This window comes from Leucoraja erinacea, chromosome 27, assembly GCF_028641065.1.
Source record: "Leucoraja erinacea ecotype New England chromosome 27, Leri_hhj_1, whole genome shotgun sequence".
Taxonomy (NCBI): domain Eukaryota; kingdom Metazoa; phylum Chordata; class Chondrichthyes; order Rajiformes; family Rajidae; genus Leucoraja; species Leucoraja erinaceus.
Genome location: NC_073403.1, coordinates 31,688,567 through 31,712,667, shown reverse-complemented (window position 1 = coordinate 31,712,667; position 24,101 = coordinate 31,688,567). Strand labels below are relative to the sequence as shown.

Genomic DNA, 24,101 nt, shown 5'->3' with positions numbered 1-24,101 from the left:
TATATGAGGCTTTTAGATAAGCACATGGAAATGCAGGGAATAGAGGAATTGATCAGTTCGGCACAAAGATTGTGGGCCAAAGAGCCCATTCCTGTGCTGTACCGTTCTGTGGTCTACCTTCTGTATCCACTGCTGCAGTATTGTACATCAAATTGACCTTCTCATATATATTAACAGGTTTTCAGCGCAGTAAAAAAACTTAAATAACATTAAAATTAAATAAAGACACACGGAATTTTAGATGCTAGTTTACATAAGAAAGTGCTCAGCGAATCAGACCATCTCCAGTGGACGTGGATAAGTAATGTTTTGGGTCGGGAGTGTGAAGAAAGGTTTCCATGTTCTCCAGAGATGCTGCCTGCCCGCTGAGTTAAAATGAAATGATAACATTTCAAAATAGACTATGCCTCTACCATGGTTGGTACTTACTTCGAGTCGAACTGATGTAAGAGGCGGCTGGACTGACAATAACGATGTCTGCAGACAACCACTAGAGCCACAAACGATGCCAAAAAGATTGTTGCGAGGACCCCAATTGCTACAATAACCACTGTCTCCATGGCAATAACACCGTGTGTGTTTAACGTTGGCTGATCCTCTGTATCTCTATTGCCGTCCTTTATGGCTTCATTTTATCTGAAATTTATGTAAAAAAGAGTATTTCATTGGCTTTGGTGTTAAGTATCGCATGGATATTAAGTAAAGAAAGATTTGTACAATGCAATAGAGTAACAATATAAAAACAAGGCGTACGATAGACACAGAATGCTGGAGTAACTCAGCGGGTCAGGCAGCATCCCTGGAGAAAACGGATGTGACATTTTGGGTCGGGACCCTTCTTGAGATTGAAAGCAGTGAGTGGGGAGGGGTGAAGAGCTGGAGGCGAGAAAAGTCCAGGACCAATCAGGACTGGCAACAAATGACCTCAGGTAAGGTGGAGCCCTGGTCGACCCATGGTTGGCCAGGGAAGGTGTGATCTCAAGAGGAATGAATGAGATGTGGAACTGGTTGAGCTGTGGGGACACAAAAATGCTGGAGAAACTCTCTCTGAAGAAGTTTCGGGGTGCAGCTTCGCATCTATGCTGCTGCAAAGGCTGAAATATCCAGCACGTGTACTTTCGGCCCAGCATCTGCAGTTCCTCTTGAACACAACTGGTTGAGATGTGGGGGGGGTGGGCAGAGCGAGCTCCTAGTCTGACACAAAAATTGGAGAGCGGGTGGAACTAGCACCTCGGGCCAAAACATTTTTCCGCTTGGGGGGGCAGAGCTGCATCCACAGAAATTGGGGGGCTTGGGGATGAACATTGAATTCTCCCAATTTTGTTAGCCCTTGCTGTCTCCTCCCCTTCCTATCTCTCCCTCAGCCCTCGGGCTCCTCCCTCCACCTCACCTCATTTTTTTCCTTTCTTCTCCCCGCCTCCCCCCACCCCTCATCAGTCTGAAGAAGGGTTTTGGCCCGAAACATTGCCTATTTCCTTCGCTCCATAGATGCTGCTGCACCCGCTGAGTTTCTCCAGCATTTTTGTCTACCTTCGATTTTCCAGCATCTGCAGTTCCTTCTTAAACACAAGGCCTAGTCTGAATTGTCCTTGTGTGAAGTAACAATTGAAGAGTTGCCAAGCCTACTTTAAACTCTCACTCACAGGCATGTCAGCAGTCTTTGGGGGTTATTAATTCAGAGGTGCAAGTTGAACAAAGACAATGTGAACATTCTCTGCTCCGTTGTCAAGAGCAATCAAATAAAAGAAGATGTGTAGGATGGAACTGAAGATGCTGGTTCACACCAAAGATCGACACAAAAAGCTGGAGTAACTCAGCGGGTCAGGCAGCAACTCTGGAGAAGTAATGTCTCGAGTCAAGACTCTTCTTCAGAACCCTGCTAGAAAAATAACATTGTCCAATGGCCTAATGGACGACAATGTGAGAATGAAACTTAAGCCTTATGGAGGAACAGTTTCGATTACTTTATGGATGTCAAACTACTGTTTGTTCTAGTTGTGTGGGAATTCAAAATACACGACTGGTTTAACCACTAATAGTTTATGTAAAATGTAGTTTCTGATGTTTTTGTATTATGTTACCCGAGTTATCAAATATAGGCCATAGCTTTAAGTTGAGAGGGATAAAGTTTCAAGGAGCTGATTGGGACAAATATTTTTACACAGAGAGTGGTGTGTGCCTGAAAGGTGCTGCCAGGGGCTGTGGTGGAGGCAGGTGGAGTAGCAGCTTTAAGAGACTTTAACAGGCATATGGATATGCAGGGAATAGAGGAATATTGATTATGTGCAGCACATGAGACGGTCTTGGCATCATGTTCAGCACAGATATTGTGGGCCGAAGGGCCTGTTCCAATGCTGTACTGTTCTGTTCTATGTTGTTGATAGCCAGCAGTGTAGACCACATTAGCCAAACTCCTGGAAGAAGCAGTAAATATCTGTCAAAGTAAGCTGAACACGTATCTCACGTGGAGACAGAAACAGAAAGAACACTTCACATCAAGGTCTCAGTCTGAAGAAGGGTTTCGATCCAAAACGTTGCCTATTTCCTTCACTCCATAGTTGCTGCCTCCCCTGCTGAGTTTCTGTAACATTTTTGTCTATCCTCAATCATTGACTCTGGTTCACTCTCCACAATGTTGTCAGGCCATTTGGATATTTTTAGCATTATATTTCTTTGCGATTTCTAGACTTTACTTCGGAATAGGTGTTTGTTGGGTTTAGACCCTTAATCCACAAGACTCCTATTTGGTCCTGTGGTCTAATTATCAGGAGACAGCCATAATTCCAAGTTATAGACACTTCATATCTCCGCTGGTCCATAACCTTCCACACTGTATAGTGATATCAGAGAAAACTAATGAAAAAATATCATCACTATTTAGTTGGCATGTTGTAATGGGATCAGAATTTGTAAATAATGCCCCTGTCCCACTTAGGAAACCTGAACGGAAACCTCTGGAGACTTTGCACCCCACCCAAGGTTTCTGTGCGGTTCCCAGAGGTTTTTGTCAGTCTCCCTACCTGCTTCCACTACCTGCAACCTCCGGGAACCACACGGAAACCTTGGGTGAGGCGCAAAGTCTCCAGAGGTTTCCTAAGTGGGACAGGGGCATAACTCTAATAATTTAAACACAGCTTAAGACTGAGCATCTTTAAATGTTTTTCTCAGTGTGAGGAAGATTTGTTTAACAGGTGATAATAAATGTGAATAAAATCTACTGTTCAAAGTTTGTCCCCTGCTCATACTGACAAGATCCAGATGCAGAGACTCATTGGGCAGCAGTCAACCAAGGATTCACAGTAGGATTACAGATTTGATTCCAATTCACCACTGAACCTGCGATGTACAACTACCGTGTCGCCAGCTGCTGTTGGAGGTAGTCATAGAGTCATAGAGTAATTAATACATCAGCATACAGAAAACATGCAGCATACATCATGCTGACCAAGTGCCCATCTAGACGTCCTATATGCCCCAAATTGACCCATGTCCTTCTATCCTTTCCGTTTCATGTACCTGTCCAAATGTCCATTAAACATTGTTATTGTACTTGCCCCAACCATTTCATTTGGCAGCTGGTTCCATTTAAGTACTCTCCTCTGTGTGAAAAGGTTGCACCTCAGGTTTCTATTGAACTTCTCCCTTCTTGCCTTAAACCTAGTTCTAATTATTGTTTCCCCAACCCTGGAAAAAAGACTGTATTCTATGCCCCATGTTAATTTATACACCTGTAGCAGATCTGCCCTCAGTCTCCAATGCTTCAAGGAATAAAATCCTAGTGTAGCGGGTGCGTGAGAGAGCCCGGAATGAAGGCGAGGAGCCAGGTAAATTCTGTAGAGGCTTTAATGAGCAAAGCAAACTACTCTCCGCTTCAGTGAGAGACTGAAGCCCGGTCTTGCGCCAAAAATCCCTGCTCTTATCTTCTTAGCTGAAAGCCGCCTCCGGACCTGTCCATCAAGTGCCGAGGGGGATGAACCCGGGAGTGGCCTATTCCCCAGGAACCGCCACACTAGCCTATTTCATGCTAGCAAAATACTAGAATAGTATTTTCAGTTGTGCTAAAACATTTGTTTTCTCTTGAGGCACACCTGGGAGAGCTGCAGCATCATAGCGCCTGTGACCCAGGTTCAATCCTGACCTTGATCATTGTCTGTGTGGTGTTTGCATGTTCTCATTTTGACCGCGTGGGTTTCCTCCGGGTGCTCTATTTTCCTTCCATATCCCAAAGATGTGCAGCTGCGTAGCTTAATTGGCCTCTGTAAATTGCTCTGTGTGTGCACCGAGTGAATGAGACAGTGGAATGACATAGAACTAATATGAATGGGTCAGCATGGATTTTGTGGGATGAAGGGCCTATTTCCATGCTGTATCTTTCAGTAATCTTCTAATTCTAAGGCTTCTTCCAAACCGCTGAGGTCTCTGGCTTTCTGTGGATTCACCCCCTTCCACAATGCCCCCGTATCCCCAGCAACACAGCTCCTGTATTCTGGAATCAGTATGCCCCTCCTCTGAGAATGCACACCCTACAACTGACCTCTTTGACCGAGCTTTTAATTTCTGAAGTAATATTTAATAACATGACTTGATGTCAAATGTTGTTTGATAATTTTTTTTGGAGTTTTCTATGGATCCATGTTACTGTTCCAGGAGTGTTGTGAATGATTGTATTTACACTGCTGTAAAACGCATGTACTGTAAGGCACACCAGTCTTGCTTCTAAACTCTAACCTTTATTACGGCATGAAGAATGGAGGTTTTTTCAATCTGGTGACTAAAAGTTGGATTTAGATGTGTTTTTTTTTTTTTGCACAGATCATTACTCAAAGCCATTTTTAGCCTGCTGGACTGCTGGGCTGCTGGGCTGCTGAACTGACAACTGGTAAATTGGTGAGATCATGCCATGATCTTCTTTGATGGAATTGGTTGAAGGATACAACATGGAAACGGGCTCTTTGGCCCATTGACTCCACCATCCGTCACCCTTTCGCACTAATTATTTGGTATCCCACATTCTCACCGTCTCTCTACACACTAGGGGTAATTTACACAAGCCAATTATCCTAAAAACCCACCTATCTTTGTGATGTAGGCGGAAACAGGAGAAGCAATTTGTGGCAGCACCATGGCACAACAGTAGAGTTGCTGCCTTTCAAGGTTTCATCCTGACTGTGGCTGCTGTCCGTATGGACTTTGTACATTCTCCATGTGATCACGTGGGTCTTCTCCCGGAGCTTGGGTTTCCTCCCACCCCATTCAATGTGATCATGGCTGATCATCCACAATCAGGACCCCATTCCTGCCTTCTCCCCATATCCCCTGACTCCGCTATCTTTAATTTATTTTTACTATATTATTTTACAATTGCATAAGACCACCTTTGTGTGCGGTGTTCAGTTTTGCTCACCCTGGTATTGGAAAGATGCTATTAAACTGGAAAGAATGCAGAGAATAAATATTTCCCATTCATATTTCCCATTCCCGACCAAAGGTCTTTTTAATGTTGTTGTTATTGTATCTGCCTCAACTAGTTCCGCTGACAGCTTATTCCACATACTGTAGGTACTGCCCTTTGTGTGAAAATATTGTCCCTCAGGAACCTATTAAATATTTCCCTTCTAACCTTAAACCCATGTCCTTGGGTGCTTGATTGTTCTACCCAGGCTAAAAGTCTCTGTGAATCCACCCTATCCATTTCCCTCATGGTCTTATAGACCCCATACCATAATAACTGCCATCCAGTGGCCTTGACATTCACCATCATGATGCTTTGAGAAGCTAGTTATGGAACGCATTAAATCCAGTTGCAAGCCTGAAGAAGGATCTCGACCCGAAACGTAACCCATTCCTTCTCTCCAGAGGTGCTGCCTGTCCCGCTGAGCTACTTTAGCTTTTTGTGCCTGTCTTCAGGTTTAAACCAGCATCTGCAGTTCCTTTCTGCACATCTGATTCATAGACTACAGCTCTGCTTTTAACACCATTATACCAGCGAAAACTCATCACCAAACTCACAGGTGTCAGCAATCATCTCTGCAACTGGACAAATCATCCTCCATGATAATCCTCAACACGGGTGCTCCGGAAGGATGTGTTCTCAGCCCCCTTCTTTACTCCTTGTACACCCACGACTGCGCAGCCAAGTACAAATCTGATTCAATTTACAAATTCGCAGACAACCACCATTGTGGGCTGAATATCAAATAATGATGAGACGGAGTACAGGAATGAGATTGAGAACCTCGTGTCCTGGTTATAGAGTCATAGAGTGATACAGTGTGGAAACAGGCCCTTCGGCCCAACTTGCCCAAACCGGCAAGGGCACTGTATGGAGTTTTCAGTAAAGGGAGTTTACACTCCCACAGCAAGGGGGTTTCAGTAAAGTCCATGCAAAGTTTTAACTGAGCTGATAGGAGGTGACACAGCTCCATGAGCACAAAGTATGAGCATCAACCTTTAACCTACTAGCACGGTGGTACAGTGGTGGAGTTGCTGCCTTACAGCGCCAGAAACCCGGGTTCGATCCTGACTACGGGTGCTGTCTGGATGGAGTTTATATGTTCTCCTTGTGACCGCGTGGATTTTCTCCGGGAGCTCTAGTTTCCTCCCATACTCCACAGACACACACTCTAAAGACGTTAATTGGCTTCAGTAAAAATTGTAAATCGTCCCCAGTATGTAGGATAGTCCTGGTGTACAGGGATCGCTGGCCAGCACATACTCAGTGGGCCGAAGGGCCTGTTTCTGCCCTGTATCTGTAAACTGGAAACTACAAAAACTAGTAGAAGCTGGCTGGTTCATGAGTATATGAGAACTGACTTTTCCAACTCAGATTAATTTACATGTTGCAATAGGGAAGTGTTGGGTGAAGAAATATTCACTGATAAATGGGGAGTGACCTACTTGGTGGACATTAAGACCCCCAGAAATAGGTCCCAAATCCTTCCACTCCGAGTTAGTCCAATGTTTAAATGCTGAGCACCATTTTATTTTGATTGTGTTGTCACCATACCATTCCAGGGGAAATTTCCTGGCATTTTCTCACACTATCCCAACACTGTGAGCACATCATCACCACAGTGGTTTGCGAATCCTACCTTCGCCAAAAGGCAATGACAAACAAAAAGCTCATTGCATCCACTTTATTTTCCTTGCTCTCCCTATGCCCGTTAACCATCATTAACATTGCCAATGTGTCCATTCTTACTAAGCATAGAAACATAGAAAATAGGTGCAGGAGTAGGCCATTCAGCCCTTCGAGCCAGCACCGCCATTCAATATGATCATGGCTGATCATCCAAAATCCGTTCCAACTTTCTCCCCATATCCCTTGATTACGATATCCTTAAGAGCTAAATCTAACTCTCTCTGGAAAACATCCAGTGAATTGGCCTCCACTGCCTTCTGTGCAAGTGAGTTCCACAGATTCATAACTCTCTGGGTGAAAAAGTTCCTCATCTCAATCCTAAATGGCCTACCCCTTATCCCTAAACTGTGACCTCTGGTTTTGGACTCCCCCAACTTCAGGAACTTTTTTCCTGCACCTACCCTGTCCAATCCTTTAAGAATTTTATATGTTTCTATAAGATCCTCTCTCATCTTTATAAATTCAAGTGAATACAAGCCCATTCAACCCATTCTTTCATCATATGCTAGTCCCGCCATCCCGGGGATTAACCTCATGAACCTACGCTGCACTCCCTCAATAGCAAGAATGTCCTTCCTCAAATTAGGACCAAAACTGCACACAATACTCCAGGCGTGTTCTCACCAGGGCCCTGTACAACTACAGAAGGACCTCTTTGTTCCTATACTCAACTGCTCTCGTTATGAAGGCCAACATGCCATTAGCTTTCTTCATTGCCTGCTGTACCTGCATGCTTACTTTCAGTGATTGATGTACAAGGACACCAGGTCTTGTTGCACCTCCCCTTTTCCTAATCTGACACCATTCAGATAATAATCTGTCTTCTTGTTCTTGCCACCAAAATGCATAACTTCCCATATATCCACATTAAACTGCATCTACCATGCATCTGCCCACTCACCCAACCTATCCAAGTCACGCTGCAGCCTCAAAGCATCCTCCTCTCAGCTCACACTGCTTTGTGTCATCTGCAAATTTGGAGATGATGTGGCGGTACCTGGTGGCTAGCCATGGGTAGCGAACCCTCGGCTCAGGAGGGAGGAGTTGAGCGTCTCGGAGTGGGAGGCGTTGGGTCAAGGGGTCCAATCCGGGCTATTTATGGTCGGGTCACGCCCAGTCACAGGGTTGTATTTGGAAGCAGCACAGTGACAGTAATAAATACACATTTCGTTCACATAACTTTGTTTTCGCCTCATTCTTGGCTGGACTCCTGGCGTTCCCGCTACACTGGTGACCCCGACGAGCAGGAGTGGAATCCTGGAAAACTGTACAGCGCTCAACCTGCCGCGGCTGCCTACGAGGCCAAGCTCAACGCGGCAGCATTGCATCTCGCGGTGCGGCCAATACTTCCAGGAGGGCCAGCACTTCGTGGCCTTCACGGACCATAAGCCCCTTGCATTCGGTTTCTCTAAGGTCTTGGATCCATGGTCAGCCCGCCAGCAGCGCCAGTTGACAGCCATATCGGAATACACCACCAATGTCCGGCACATCGCCGGTAAATGCAACCTGGTGCTGGACGCATTGTCCCACACAGAGATCGCTGCCGTGCTCAACCCGGCCATCGGGATAGACTACTCCGTCTTGGCGGCGGCACAGCTGATGGACGTTGAAATGCCAGTTTACCGCACCGTGATCTCTGGATTGGTGCTGGAAGATGTGCCGTTGTGTCCCTCGGGTGGTTCCATTTCATGCAAAGTGTCCATGGGACAGCCGCGGCCGGTTGTCCCGGCGGCCTGGCGCCGCCGTGTTTTTGAAGTGGTCCGCGGTCTGGCCCACCCATCGATCTGGGCCACGGTTGCCATGTGGCGGCAAGGTTCATTTGGCACGGTCTGAAGAAGCCGATTGGTCGCTGGGCAAGGTCGTGCATCCCGTGCCAGTCGTCCAAGCTACATCGGCACATCCATGCAGGATTTCTCGGTGCCACACTGGCGGTTGGACCATGTGCACGTGGACATCTCAGGGTGTGTCGCATCTACTAACGGTGGTAGATCATTTTACGGGGAGGCCAGAGGTCATCCCGCTCGTAGACACTTCCGCCCAGTCGTGCGTTCGGGCCCTTGTGGCAAACCGGAATTGCCCGCTTTGGGGTTCCCATCGATATCACTTCGGACAGGGGTGCCCAGTTCACACCCGAGCTGTGGTCCGCGATGGCCCGTCTGCTGGGGATGCAGCTCCACCATTCGATAGCATACCATCCCCGGTCGAATGGGTTGGTGGAGCGGTTCCACCGCCGTCTCAAGGCCGCCCTGAAAGCTCGCCTTTACTGGCCCGGAGTGGCCATGGGTGTTGTTGGGGATTCAGACTGCTCCTAAGGAGGATTTGGCATCATCCTCAGCGGAGTTGGTGTATGGCGCTCCGTTCACCATCCCGGGAGAGTTCGTCCCGTCCTGACTTCTCGGCATGGCATGGCCCCTTGCCATGGCTCCTTTCATCTTTCTACACCATGACGCCCGCTGGTCGCCCTTGCAACGGCCCCATGAAGGTCCCTTTTGGGTGCTGCAGCACGGGACAGCAACATTTGTACTGGACATGGGGGGCCGGCAAGAGACTGTGTCCGTGGCGCACCTTAAGCCAGCCCATTTGGACTTGAGCGAGCCGGTTCTGGAGGCCCAGCCTCCTCGTCGCGGACGCCTGCCGTCACGGGTTCCTGCATGTTCTTCCAGGTAGGTCAAGGCCTCTGTTCGGGTGGACGTATTTACGCGGTCAGACCGCCTGGTTGGCGTCCCATCCATTTCAGTGCCTCCGGTTCTGGGGGGGGGGTCATGTGGCGACACCTGATGGCTAGCAACGGGTAGTGAACCCTCAGCTTAGGAGGGAGGAGTTGAGCGTCTCGGAGTGGGAGGCGTTGGGTCATGGGGTCTGACCCGGGGAATTTAAGGTCTGGTCACGCCTGGTCACGGGGTTGTAGTTGGAAGCAGCACAGTGACAGTAATAAAACATTAAGACATAAATCATTTTTTATGATTGGTTTATTGTATTTTAACATTGTGTTTTTACCTGCTTTTAACTATTTATACTGTTCCATCAGGGACTGGATTGTTTTTTAGTGTTATTATGTGTGAAATGTTTTAAATTTCATGTGCGATGCTCCGGTATTCACTGGGAAACGTCTTTTCATTTTGCACTGTACAACTGTTGCTTGCAAGATGACAATAAAGGTTGATTGATTGATTGATTGATTGATTGATTGATTGATTGATTGATTGATTGATTGATTGATTGATTGGTTGATTGATTGAAAAACACATTTTGTTCTCATAACTTTTCGACTCATTCTTGGCTGGACTCCTGGAGTCCCCGCTACAATGTTACATTTAATTCCCTTGTCTAAATCATTAATATATATAGTAAATAACTGGGGGTCCCAGCGCCGAGACTTGCGGCATCCCACTAGTCACTGCCTGCCATTCCGAAAAGGACCCGTTAATTCCTACTCTTTGCTTCCTGTTTGCCAACGAGCTCCCTATCCATGTCAATACCCTACCCCCAATACCATGTGCTCTAATTTTTGCACACTAATCTCCTGTGTGTGGCCTTGTCAAAGGCTTTTTGAAAGTCCAGATACACCACATCCACTGGCTCTCCCTTATCCATTCTACTTTACATCCTTAAAAAATTCCCAAACATTAGCCAAGCAAGATTTTTCCTTCATAAATGCATAAATCCATGCTGACTTTGACCAATCCTGTCACTGCTTTCCAAATGAGCTGCTATTACATCTTTAATAATCCACTCAAGCATCTTCCCCACCACCGATGTAAGGCTAACTGGTCTATAATTCCCCGTTTTCTCTCTCACTCCCTTCCTAAAAAGTGAAGTTACATTGGCCACCCTCCAGTCCACAGGAATTGATCCAGAGTCAATAGAACATTGGAAAATGATCACCAGTGCATCCACAATTTCCAGGGGCACCTCCTTGAGTACTCTGGGATGCAGACCATCAATCCCTGGGGATTTATCTGCCTTCAGTCCCAACAGTTAACCCAACACCATTTCCTGACCAATGTGGATTCCTTTCAGTTCCTCCCTTCCACTAGATCCTCGGTCCCCCAGTATTTTTGCTAGATTGTTTGTGTTTTCCTTAGTGATGGCAGAACCAAAGTTCTTGTTTAACTGATTTGCCATTTCCTTGTTTCCCATTATAAATACACCTGTTTCTGACTGTACGGGACCTGCATTTGTCTTCACTAATCGTTTCCTCTTCACATATCTCAAGAAACTTTCACAGTCAGTTTTTATATTCCCCACAAGTTTTCTTTCATGCTCTATTTACCCCTTCTTAATTAGCCACTTTGTCCCCTGTTGAATACTACATTTCTCCCAGTCCTCCAGTTTGCTGCTTTTTCTAGCCAATTTAAATGCATCTTCCTTGGATTCAACTATGCCTCTTCTTTGGATTTAGAGGATGGTCACTTATTGGAAACCAAGCCAGTCCAACTAACGGTCGGGTAGTGCTACATGCTTGTGACTCTAGAGGACCAGGCTTGATCCTGACAGGTACTGTCTGTGAGAAGTTTGCATGTTCACCTTTGGCATGCAGGTAGGCTAGTTGGACACTGTAACATACTGCTCAATGTAAGTCTTAGTTTGACTAAACTAGATTAGTTTCGAGATATTGCATGGAAACGGGCCCTTCAGCCTACCGAGTCTGCGCCTACCAGTGATCCCGCACATTAACACTCTTCTACACACACTTAGAACAATGTAAAATGTTACCAAGCCATTTAACCTACAAACCTGTGCGACTTCGGAGTGTGGGAAGACACCGGAGATCCCGGAGAAAACCCACGCAGGTCACGGAGTTCCATAGGATATTGTGTATAGAATGTCCTTGTAACATGAAAAACAGTTCACCATTTCAGGCCCAGTTCATACTACAGAGGGTTATTATTTGATGGAGGATACATCCCTTTATATCGTGACAGCGGTTGAATGGTCTTGGCCAATACTAATGAAATCGGCCCAACTTGCCCACACCGGCCAACAATGTCCCAGCTACACCCGCCTGTGCTTTGTCCATATCCCTCCAAACCTGTCCTATCCATGTATCTGTCTAACTGTTTCTTAAATGATGGGATAGTCCCAGCCTCAACTATCTCCTCTGGCAGCTTGTTCCATACACCCACCACCCTTTGTGTGGAAAAGATACCCCTCGGATTCCTATTAAATCTTTTCCCTTCACCTAGAACCTATGTCCTCTGGTTCTTGATTCCCCTACTCTGGGCAAGAAACTCTGTGCATCTAAATCTGTAAATCTGTTCCTTGTTTTTATACATGAGATGTAAAGACACGGTAACTTTAAAATAATTCACTAAACAAAAGTGGGGAGAGGTGGAGTATGTTTGTTTTATGGATAGAGTTCTTATGTTATGCACTGACCATATATTAGTATTCATCCCAATTTATTTTTCCACGTTCCCATCATTTCTCCCCAAATACTACCACTCACCTTCACATTAGGTGCAATTTACAATAGGTGCCCAGTAAACCTATCAGCCAGCATGTCTTTGGGATGTGGGAGGAAACCGGAGCACTTGGGGGAAATCCATGCGGACCCTGGGAGAACGTGCAAACTCCATGCGGACAGCACCTGCGGTCAGTATTGAACCTGGGTCATTGGAGCTGTGAGGCAGCAGCTCTACCAGCTGTGCCACTGTGCTGCCCTGGATCCAGAAAGTTCTTCCTGGGCCGCACAGGGTAGAGTTGCTGCCTTACAGCGCCAGAGACCCGGGTCCGATCCAGACTACAGGTGCTGTCTGTATGGAGTTTGTACGTTCTCCCTGTGACCGCATGGGTTTACCCCAGGTGATCCAGTTTCCTCCCACACTCCAAAGACATCCAAGTTTGTAGGTTAATTGGCTTCTGTAAATTGTAATTTGTCTTTAGTATGTAGGATAGTACTTGTAAGGGGTGATCGCTTGTCGGCATTGATTTGATGGACCGAAGGGCCTGTTTCCACACTGCATCTCTAAAGTCTAAAAGGGTGCAGGAAGGAGATACATGTATGTGAGAAAAGATTGCAGGGCCAATGGACAAATGTAGAGGAGAGGACTAAATGAATTACTACCACTGGCACACTCTACTAATCAATGATAACTTGCGGGGATAATAAGAAATGTACAATATAATTCTATTGTCATTGTCATAAGGTCATTCGTGAGAGGAGCAGAATTAGGCCATTAGGCCCATTAAATCTTCTCTGCCATTCAACCATGACTGATCTATCTCTCCCTCCTAACCATTCTCCTGCCTTCTCCCCATAACCCCTGACACCCGTACTAATCAAGAATCTATCTATCTCCACCTTAAAAATATCCACTGACTTGGCCGCCACAGCTTTCTGTGACAAAGAATTGCATATTCACCACCCTCTGAATAACGAAATACCTCCTCATCTCCTTCCTAAAGGAACGTCCTTTAATTCTGATGCTATGACCTTTAGTCCTAGACTCTCCCATTAGTGGAAACATCCTCTCCACATCCACTCTATCAAAGCCTTTCACTATTCTGTATGCTTCATTGTGGTCACCCCTCATTCATCTAAACTCCAGCGAGTGCACATCCTGTCATGTGGCAATTATTTGTCCTATTACTGTCCTCTTTCACCTTGTACTACCTTCAATCTGCCATAAACTCAACCACTATCTTTCCTTTTACTCCTTCCTTTAGCCACCGTGAAATGGAATGTCTTAAGTTCATAAGTTATAGGAGCAGCAGTAGGCCATTCGTCTGTGGCAATGCGTTGCACAGATTCACCCCTCTGATTAAATAGTTATTCAATCCGATTGAGTGTGCTGGTATGAAGATAGAAAACCCATGAAAGATATTAGCATGATCATAACAAGTTCATCAGGGAACAGGAGATAGACACAAAAAGCTGGAGTAAGTCAGCAGGACAGGCAGCATCTCTGGAGAGAAGGAATGGGTGACGTTTCGGGTCGAGGCCCTTGTTCAGACTGGTTAGGGATAAGGGAAATGAGGTGATGTGGAGAGATAAAGAACAATGAATGAAAGATGTGCAAAAAAGTAACAACAACAAAGGAAACACACCATTGGGGTGTTTAAGTTATTTGTCGGGTGAAAATGAGAAACTTGGATGGGGGAGGGATAGAGAGAGGGAGTGCCGGGACTACCTGAAGTGAGAGAAATCAATATTCATGTGACTGGGCTGTAAGCTACCCAAGCCAAATATGAGATGCTGTTCCTCCAATTTGCATTTAGCCTCACTCTGACAATGGAGGAGACTGAGGACAGAAAGGTCTGTGTAGGCATTGGAAACAGAATTAGTGTCCAGCAACCGGGAGATTAGGTTGGTTCATGCGGGCTGAGCGAAGGTGTTCTCCGAAACGATCGCCCAGTGTGCGTTTGGTCTCGCCGATGTATAAGAGACCACATCTTGGATACAGTAGATGAGGTTGGAGGAGGTGCAAGTGAACCTCTACCTGAAAGAATTGTCGGAGCCCCTGGACAGAGTCGAGGGAGGAGGTATAGCAACAGGTATTGCATCTTCTGCGATTGCAGGGGAAGGTACCTGGGGAGGGGGTGGGAAGGGATGAGTTAACCAGGGAGTTGCGGAGGTAACGGTCTCTGCGGAAGGCGGAAAAGGGTGGAGATGGGAAAATGTGGCTAGTAGTGGGATCCCGTTGGAGGTTTTGGTGTTGTATATGACAGCTGATGAGGATTAGGGTGACTGTCTCTGTTGCGACTAGGGGGAGGGGGAGCAAGGGCAGAGCTGCGGGGTACCGAGGAGACATGAGTGGGGGCCTCGTCTATGATGGGAGAGGGGAACCCCCGTTCCCTATAGAATGAGGACATTGCGGATGTTCTAATATGGAACACCTCAACTTGGGCACAGGTGCAGCGTAGATGGAGGAATTGGGAGTAGGGGATAATGAAGGAAGCAGGGTGGGAAGAAGTATAGTCGAGATAGTAGTGGGAGTGTGTGGGTTTGTAATGGACGTCAGTTGATAGTCTATCTCCTGTGATGGCACTGCTGTTCCTACATGCACTGACTATGATTGACTTTGGGGACAACCTGATCTCCTATTTTAATCTGTTGTTTTGGGACACCAATTAAATTGAGAGGCACAGTAACATTTCTGGTAGAGTTTCCATCCTGACCTCGGGTGCTGTCTGTGCGGAGTTTCCCTGTGTCCACATGGGTTTCCTCTGGGGTGCTCTGGTTTCCTCCCACATCCAAAAGATGTGCAAATTTGCAGCATATTTGACCTCGGTAAATTGTCCCATGTCTGTCGAAAGTGGTTGATGGTCGACGAAGGCTCAGCGGGCAGAAGGGCCTTTTTCTATGCTATATCTCTAAACTAAAGCATGGTGGCGCAAGGAACGGCAAGGTGACGCAGCGGTAGAGTTGCTGCCTTCCAGTGCCAGAGACCCAGGTTCAATGCTGACTACGGATGCTGTCTGTATGGAGTTTGTATGTTCTCCCCGTGACCACATGGGTTTTCCCTGGGTTCTCCGGTTTCCTCCCACACTCCAAAGATCTACATGTTTGTAGGTTAATTTGGCTTCAGTAAAAATTGTAAATTGTCTCTAGTGTGTACGATAGTGTTAGTGTTGGCTGGTTGGCGAGGACTTGGTGGGCCAAAGGGCCTGTTTCACTAAACAAAGCGAAACGAAATGCAACAAAAAAAACTAAATGAAACTAAACTAAATGTGCCAAGTTGCTACATCCTTACTTTCAGCATTCCCACCACACCTCCACCCCCACCAACCAGACAGTAGTAAGTTCTACCACCAATCCCCTGATCTTAGTCCTGCCAACAACCTTCTCTGAAACTCCAAACATGGGAACCAACCACAGCATTGCAATCCTCCGATGCCCAGAGCCAGAATCTCCATTCCCCATCATTCTCCAGAGGCCAGACCACCACCAACTCCCAACACCAGCATTTCCTCCCATTCAAACCATCACAGCTTTCCTATGCCCAGCAGGGGCGGATTAACCATTAAGCAGACTAAGCACGTGCTTAGGGCACCAGGGCCAAAGGGGGCACCACAAAGTTGGGAAAAGGGTGAAAAGAAAAAAAAACGAATGAAGATTTGTAAAAAATTGCGTATCTCCACTTTTTATGGAGATGAAAGTGGAGACTGAAATAGCAGACAGATTCTCTTGTCTGACAGATGTTCCTAATGCCACCCAACAAGGTGCTCATTCCCAATTATCAGAAAGTGAAATGTACTCAAAGACTTGTCAGACACTCATTGATGTTTATCCAGATGACATCACTTTGTCTACAGAGCTTCAGCAGTTCCATTCATATGTTCTTCATAGGTTTAAAACAACCAAGAAAACATCTTTCACTCACATGGAATTTTACAACACAATTACAGAAGACAAACTAGAGAGTGCCTTTCCAAATGTTGAAATTGCCTTAAGAATATTTTTAACATTAATGGTCACCAACTGCACAACAGAGGGGTCTTTCTCATAACTGAAACGTATAAAAAACCCAAATAGATCAGTTATGCTTCAAGAAAGACTCGACTCACTGTGTATATTAATAATTCAAGCAGACATTCTGAGCAATATTAATTTCGAGGATGTTATCAGTGATTTTGCGAAAATGAAATGTAGAAAAATGCCTTTCAGGTCATGAATATTGGAACTTTGATACATTTAACTTGTGAAATATTAAAATAGATGTTGTATTGCATTTTTGTAGAACTTTATGTAGCCCAAGCTTGGCTTAGTTTGTACAGCATATTGTGTTATCATATGAATACATTTTTGTACCGCTGCAACCTGCATTGTATATCTGGTCAGACATGTCAACAACTAAAATGGACTGAATCAGTGTGGAAAGGAGGGGGGCACCAAGATTGGTCAGTGCTTAGGGCACCAGTGAGCCTTAATCCGCCTCTGATGCCCAGCATATCCAATTCCCATATGGTCATTAATGACCTCATGCTTTCATTACAGGGCAGGTTAGTGGCGCAGCAGTAGAGTTGCTGCCTCACAGTGCTAGAGACCCGGGTTTGATCCTGACTGTGCGTGCTGTCTGTATGGAGTTTGTACGTTCTCCCCATGGCTTGCATTTTCCCTGGGATCTCTGCTTTCATCGCACCTTCCAAAGGCATACAGGTTTGTTGCTTTGTCTGTTAATTGGCTTCGGTAAAATTGAACATTGTCCTCAGTGTGCGTGTACATAGTGTTAATGTGCGGGGATCGCTGGTCCACGAGGACTAAACTAAACCTTGCATGTCCAGAACTTCCTGAACTTACTCCAGAACAAATCCATATCCCTCCATATCCATATGTCTATCCAAAAGCCTGTCAAACATCACTGTTCTATCTACAACCTCCACCCCTGACCGCACATCACAGACACTCACCAGCCTCCGTGTAAAGATGTTGTCCACACATCTCCTTTAAACTTTGCCCCTCTCATATGAAAACTATTTGATTTTTCCACCCTGGGGAAAAGGTTCTGACTGTCTACCCTCTCTACGCCTCTCATCATTTTATATACTTTTATCAGGTTTCCCCGCAACGTTCGGTGTTCCAGAGCAAACAATCCAAGCCTGTCCAACCTCTCACTGTAGCCAGTGCCCCTAATCCAGGCATCATTCTGGTAGGACACCTCTGTACCTTTTTTAACGCCTCCTCATCCTTCCTGTAATGGGACGGCCAGAATCCATGCATGCAATATTCCAAATGTGACCTTACCAACGTCCTATAAAACTGCATCATGACATGCTGACTCTTATACTCAATGCCCGACCGATGAAAACAAGCATACCAGATGCCTTCTTTGCACTACATCTACTCATGTTGCTGCTTCCAGGGAGCTGAGATCTCTCTGCACATCAATGTTTATCTGCTCTGATTGGATAACATGCACATAGAAAGCTTTCCACTGTATCTCTGCACACGTGACAACAATATGCAAAAATCTAAACCTGAAAGAGAAAGCAAGTCAGTGAACTCAGAAAAAAAAGTTTCTATTTACTGCCGCTCAAATCTCAGAACATCAGTCCTTCACTGTGGGGCCTGAATTACAACAAATGCGGTGCAGATGCAATAAATCCATGAGTAGAACAAGAATAATTGGGAACAGCATTGGATTGCAATGACATCTTTTGCTTACATTTATCCTGCCAGAAACTATTCCAAAGGTTTCTTGGCTGAGCTAACTTTTGGATAATTGAATACACGAGTAAGTGAGTTCAGCTTTGTCCTGTGTTTTTCTGGGTGATTTTGGTACCAATGAGAAGAGCAAAGCCTGATCACAGCAACAAGGCCTTGTCACTAACCCTACTGCCCTCCCCACCATGACTCCCACACATTGATGGCATCTGTCTACAACCTCAAGGGCCTGTCCCACTTACGCGATCGCTGGGTGCCGCCTGTTTGGTGGTGAGTAGTCACCCAAAGAGTCGTACCTTTTTCTGGTCGCTGCTGGATTTTCAACATGTTGACACTTTCGTCAACCTGCTGCGACTATGATGGGTGCCGGCAAGTCGCCAAAAAATTGCATAACTGGGACAGGCCCTTTAGTGTTCTACTATCCCTGGATTACCCCCACATTCCCTTCATTACAAAGACAATCTAATTCCAGCACGCAAGTGAAAAGTGAAAAAAAAAACAGACGACGCTGGAAATATTAAATAAAAATAGGCAGCTTACGAAGGGTCAAAGATAGAAACAAAATTCTGGTGTAATTCTGTCAATCCAGCATGTTGTGTCTATCTTTGGTGCAAACCAACATCTGTAATTCCTTCCCACACCATATGTGAAGGGTCATTGACTTGACATCTCCCTGTGTTTCTCCGCTGAGTCTCCCCGTCATCTTCTGTTTTTATTCCAGTTACACAACATCACATGAATCAGCTCATTCAGGCTGAAGTTAACAAATCCTCTCCCACACCAGTCTCCCATTCTCTACGCTGCAGCTAATTTAAAATCACAGAAATACCCTGGTTCCTGGTAGCCCAACACCAACACTTTTCTCATATTCAGGTCCTTTACCACTTGGCAATCTTGTAACAGATCCAGAATTCCCATAGACAATAGCAAATGGAAATAGACCATTCAACCCATCATGTCCATGCCAACCAATGGACAGCAATGCACATTATTCCTATTTTCCACCACGTGGCCTGCCAGCTGCTTGCCTAGTTGGTTCAGGTGCTCAACCTAACTACTCTCTGATTGCAAAGTCTGCCTCTTCTACATTTTCCACTTTTCTCATTGTGACCTTTAACTTCTAGGCTACATTAGCACAGGGGCATAGCGGTAGTGTTGCTGCCTTACAGCGACAGGGTTCGATCTTGACTACGGGTGATGTCTGTTCTCCCTGTTTTCCCTGGGTGGCCTGGTTTCCTCTCACACTCCAAAGACTTACAGGACTGTTGCTTAATTTGTCCGGTAAAAATTGTAAATTGTCCTTAGTGTGTAGGATAGCACTAGTGTACAGGGATCATTGGTCAGTGCAGACTCGATGGGCCAAAGGGTCTGTTTCCATGCTGTATCTCCAAACCAAACTAAATTTCAGGACATCTGGAATTTGCACCCTGAACCTCACCACTTGCCAACCTTCCTTTGTGAAGGGCCATTAACTGGTCCAGCTTTCATTACCTCTGCCAATGTCACCTACTGCTTCAGTGAAATGCCTTAGGAAGCTCTTCTGCAGAGACGTTGCCATGTTATGATGTAGTGTTGATGTTATTGTATAATTTGAATGCTAGTGTTGTAGAGCTGAAGAAGATTCCTGGTTCAATTTGGTCAGTTTGGCAATGTCATCTATGTAGATCTTAGTTGGCATGGACATGTTGGGCCGAGAGCCTTTTTTCCTCGCTGTCCACTCTAACTGTCCCCACTGTCTCTGGGCCAGTGATGGGGGGAATAGTTGGATTTGCTTAATGGTTCTGATTCCTGCTCACTGAAACCTTCAGGAATAGCTCCAGCTGTCCACATGTTTGATGGTGACAAAGATTGAGATGACATCCTAAGACCTTAGAGATAAAATGCAGAAACAGGCCCTTTGGTGCACAGGGTCCACACTGAACAACGGTCCTCGTATAGACAATAGACAATAGTCAATAGTATACTAACACTATCCTACATACTAAGGACAATTCATATTTTTTACCAAAGCCAATTAACCCACAAACCTGTACATCTTTGGAGTGTGGGAGGAAACTGGAGCACCCAAAGAAAACCCACACAGTCAAGAGTCAAGAGTGTTTTATTGTCATATGTCCCAGATAGAACAATCACATTCTTACTTGCTGCAGCACAACAGAATATGTAAACATCGTATACTGTAAACAATATAATAAATGAGGAAAAAAAAGTCCAGTGTGTGTATATATACACACGCATATGAAAAAAAACCCAATAATAGTGCAATAATAACAATGATAGTGTACGGAGGTCAGAGCTTATTTGAGGTTGTAGTGTTTAGTTGCCTAATCAAGTCAAATCAAGTTTATTTGTCACATACACATACGAGATGTGCAGTGAAATGAAAGTGGCAATGCTCGCGGACTTTTGTGCAAAAGACAAACGACAAAACAACCAAACAAATTATAAACACAATCATAACACACATATTCTTTTACATAATAAATAATGGAAGGAAAAACATTTAGTATAGTAAGTCCCTGGTGAGATAGGCGTTTACAGTCCGAATTGCCTCTGGGAAAAAACTCCTTCTCAACCTCTCCGTTCTCACCGCATGGCAACGGAGGCGTTTGCCTGATCGTAGCAACTGGAACAGTCCGTGGCTATCGGAAGAAGCTGTTCCTGAATCTGGACCAGGGCCGGATTTACCTATAAGCTAGACAAGCTTAAGCCTAGGACCTCGAGGTTTGGTGGGCCTCCGGCCAAGACAGGACACCTGCCATTCAACTCTGGGCGGCCCCCCTCTCTCTCTGTCTCCCCCCGCTATCCGTGTCCGGGCCGCCGGGCTCCGCTCACTTCTCATCCGCCGGCACGGCAGGCCACCTTGCACATGCGCATTGCTGTGGCCTGCACGTCCTCCCCCTGTACATGCGCACAACCACGGCCAGCACATCATCGGCCACCCTGCGCATGCGCACTGCAACGGCAACTGGTCGGCGCTGGGCACTTTCTCCCTCGCTTTGAATTGTGGGAGATTTGGCCTCCATGGCTGTCCGGTCGCTGCCTCACCGCCAGCGATGAAAACCAACGCGGAGGGGGCCTCACAAGTGGAACAGCTTAGAGCCTCTCTTCGTCTAAATCCAGCCCTGATCTGGACATTACAGTTTTCAGGCTCCTGTACCTTCTCCCTGATGGAAGGGGTGAAATGAGTGTGTGGCCAGGATGGTGTGAGTCTCTGATGATGTTGGCTGCCTTGTTGAGGCAGCTACTCTGGTAAATCCCTTCGATGGTGGGGAGGTCAGAGTCCATGATGGACTGGGCAGTGTTCTCAACATTCTGCAGTCTTGGGTGTTCAAGTTGCTGAACCAGGCCGTGATGCAACCAGTCAATACGGTATCCATTGTACATCTGTAGATGTTCAAGAGAACCCTCTCTGACATACCAAATCTCTGTAATCTTCTCAGGAAGTTGAGGTATGGATGGATTTTCTTGCTTCGATGTCGCTGAGTTGCTGCCTGATTTTGCCTTGGAGGGGATGATGGCATTCAAACCCTGCCACAGTTGCGGAACATCACAGTCACAGGGAGAACATACAAACTTTGTACAGACAGCACCCGTAGTCAGGATCGAACCTGAGTCTCTGGCATTCTCAAGTAGCAACTCTAAGCTGCACTACTCGGCACCCGCTTGTTGAATATTTGGCAGCAATATCCCAGGCCAACCTGTCTCCTTGTTCATGATCCAAACACAATGTTGTGGCTGATTCTTAACCTGACTGGGTGAGTAAGAATGAGCCTGAGAACAGCTTTGCCAGCACTGGCCACATCCCAAGCACAAATAAATAAACGCACATAAAAGCTCATTGACCCACATCTTACCAACCTGCAGCATGATCTACAAACCTCCTGGATCTGATTCAGTTCCTTTTAGGAATTACTTTATTAAGCCTTGTCACTCCAGTTACCCTCTCCTCTGATGCCATTGACTGGTGAACATGGATCACTGCAGCCACCGGGAGGCTCAGCACTTCAATTCCCCCTCCCATTCCCCATCCAACCTCTCTGTCCTGTGTCTCCTCCATGGCCAGAGTGAGCAACACCGGAAATTGGAGGAACAGCACCTCATATTCCGCTTGGGGAGTCTGCATCCTGCGGGCATGAACATTGAATTCTCCCAATTTTGTTAGCCCTTGCTGTCTCCTCCCCTTCCTCAGCCCTCGGGCTCCTACTCCTCCTTTTTCCTTTCTTCTCCCCGCCACCCCCCACCAGTCTGAAGAAGGGCTTCGGCCCGAAACGTTGCCTTTTTCCTTTGCTCCATAGATGCTGCTGCACCCGCTGGGTTTCTCCAGCATTTTTGTGTACCTACAAGATTATTGATGATTTATTTGGCCTCCCTCATAAACAGTGCAGCAGAGAAGTCAGCCTGGTGATTTGCAAGCTGGCTTCTTCACTGTTGTTAAGGTAACCAGTTCAGCCGGAGGTTGCTGAGCCATTGAAGTTTACAGTGCAGGCCTCTGTACTGGGGCCACATGAACTAACATCACCACTCAGAGGGGGTTGTGTATTCAAGTATGTAGATGATATTAGATCAGAAACTATGCGGAACGGGTGAGGGCAGGACTGTACAAAGAAACATTTGGCCGGACAATAACTGGCGTTAGGTATGGCAAAGTCTCAGATCTTTCACTCTGGATTTGAGAAAGATAAATCAGAATATTTGTTTAATGATAAGAGACTAAAGCTGCAGAAAAGCAAACAGCCTTATGGGGCTGTCCCACTGTACGAGCTAATTCAAGAGCTCTCCCAAGTTTAAAAAAAAATCAAACTCGTGGTAAGCACGTAGAATGTACGTAGCGGGTACGTCGGAGCTCGAGACGTCTCTTAGCGGCTCGTAACGCTTACGGCAGGTACTCAGGAAACGCGGTAAGCTCGGGAAGACTCGTGAAGATTTTTCAACACGTTGGAAAATGTCCACGAGAGCCCCGAGTACCTACGAGCGGCTATTACCGTAAATCTCCGAGTTCGAATCAGGGGAAACTCGGGAGAGCTCCTGAATTAGCTCGTACAGTGGGACAGCCCCATTACCCGTCTAGCAATAATCCACTAGTGTGGCTTCAGCTGGAGTATTTGACTGGCAATTTCTGTGATGAATGTGTTAGATGGCGGCATGTCACATTGTGCAAAATGGCCATTCCTGTTATGGTCTGCTGCTTTCAGAGTTAAGAGACCTTGTTTTGTTTAGTTTAGAGATACAGCGCAGAAAAAAGGCCCTTTGGCCCACCGAGTCCTTTCCGACCACTGCAACCAGCGATCCCCACACATTAACACTATCCTACACTCGGGCCATTTTTGGTACATTTATACCAAGCCAATTAACTTGCAAGCCTTTTGAGTGTGGGAGCAAACCCGAAGTTCTCAGAGAAATCCCACGCAGTCACGGGGAGAAGGTACAACTTTGTACACACAAGCGCCCTTATCCAGTTTGAATGGCAATGTAAATGCTGTAAGGCAGCAAATCTACCGTTGCACCACCGTGCCACCCTAGTATTGTTGAAAATGTGGAGCCTGGAGGTGTCAGAGGGCAACAGGGTCAGCAGCTCTAGAGGTCAGCATGGCGGGACAGAGGGCCGTTTCTGTACTGTGCAACACTGTGATTCAATAACTTTATCAATCTATAATGTAAGGAACAGTAACTGAAGCCAGCCATCCAGCAGCTCCTGCCTGCTCCGCAATTCAGTATGATCATCACCAATCTCCTCCCTCAGCATCACTTCCCTGCACTAACCCAATGCCTTACCCACTATTCAAGGAGAGATCATGTCAGGCGCACATGTTCTTGGCAGCGGCTGGCTGAATTTACGAAGTACAGTAAACC

General features: G+C 46.2%; 1 protein-coding gene across 2 annotated transcripts in view; it reads right to left on the bottom strand.

Annotated features, from left to right (window-relative positions):
- The window catches only part of tmem98 (transmembrane protein 98), a 75,779-nt gene that overhangs the window by 27,845 nt on the left and 23,833 nt on the right, over positions 1–24,101 (bottom strand). For both annotated transcript variants that reach the window (XM_055657384.1, XM_055657385.1), the window contains exon 2: positions 430–636. In XM_055657384.1, coding sequence (XP_055513359.1) covers positions 430–560 — 131 coding nt within the window. In that variant the 5' untranslated portion in view covers positions 561–636. The remainder of the gene's footprint in view (positions 1–429; positions 637–24,101) is intronic.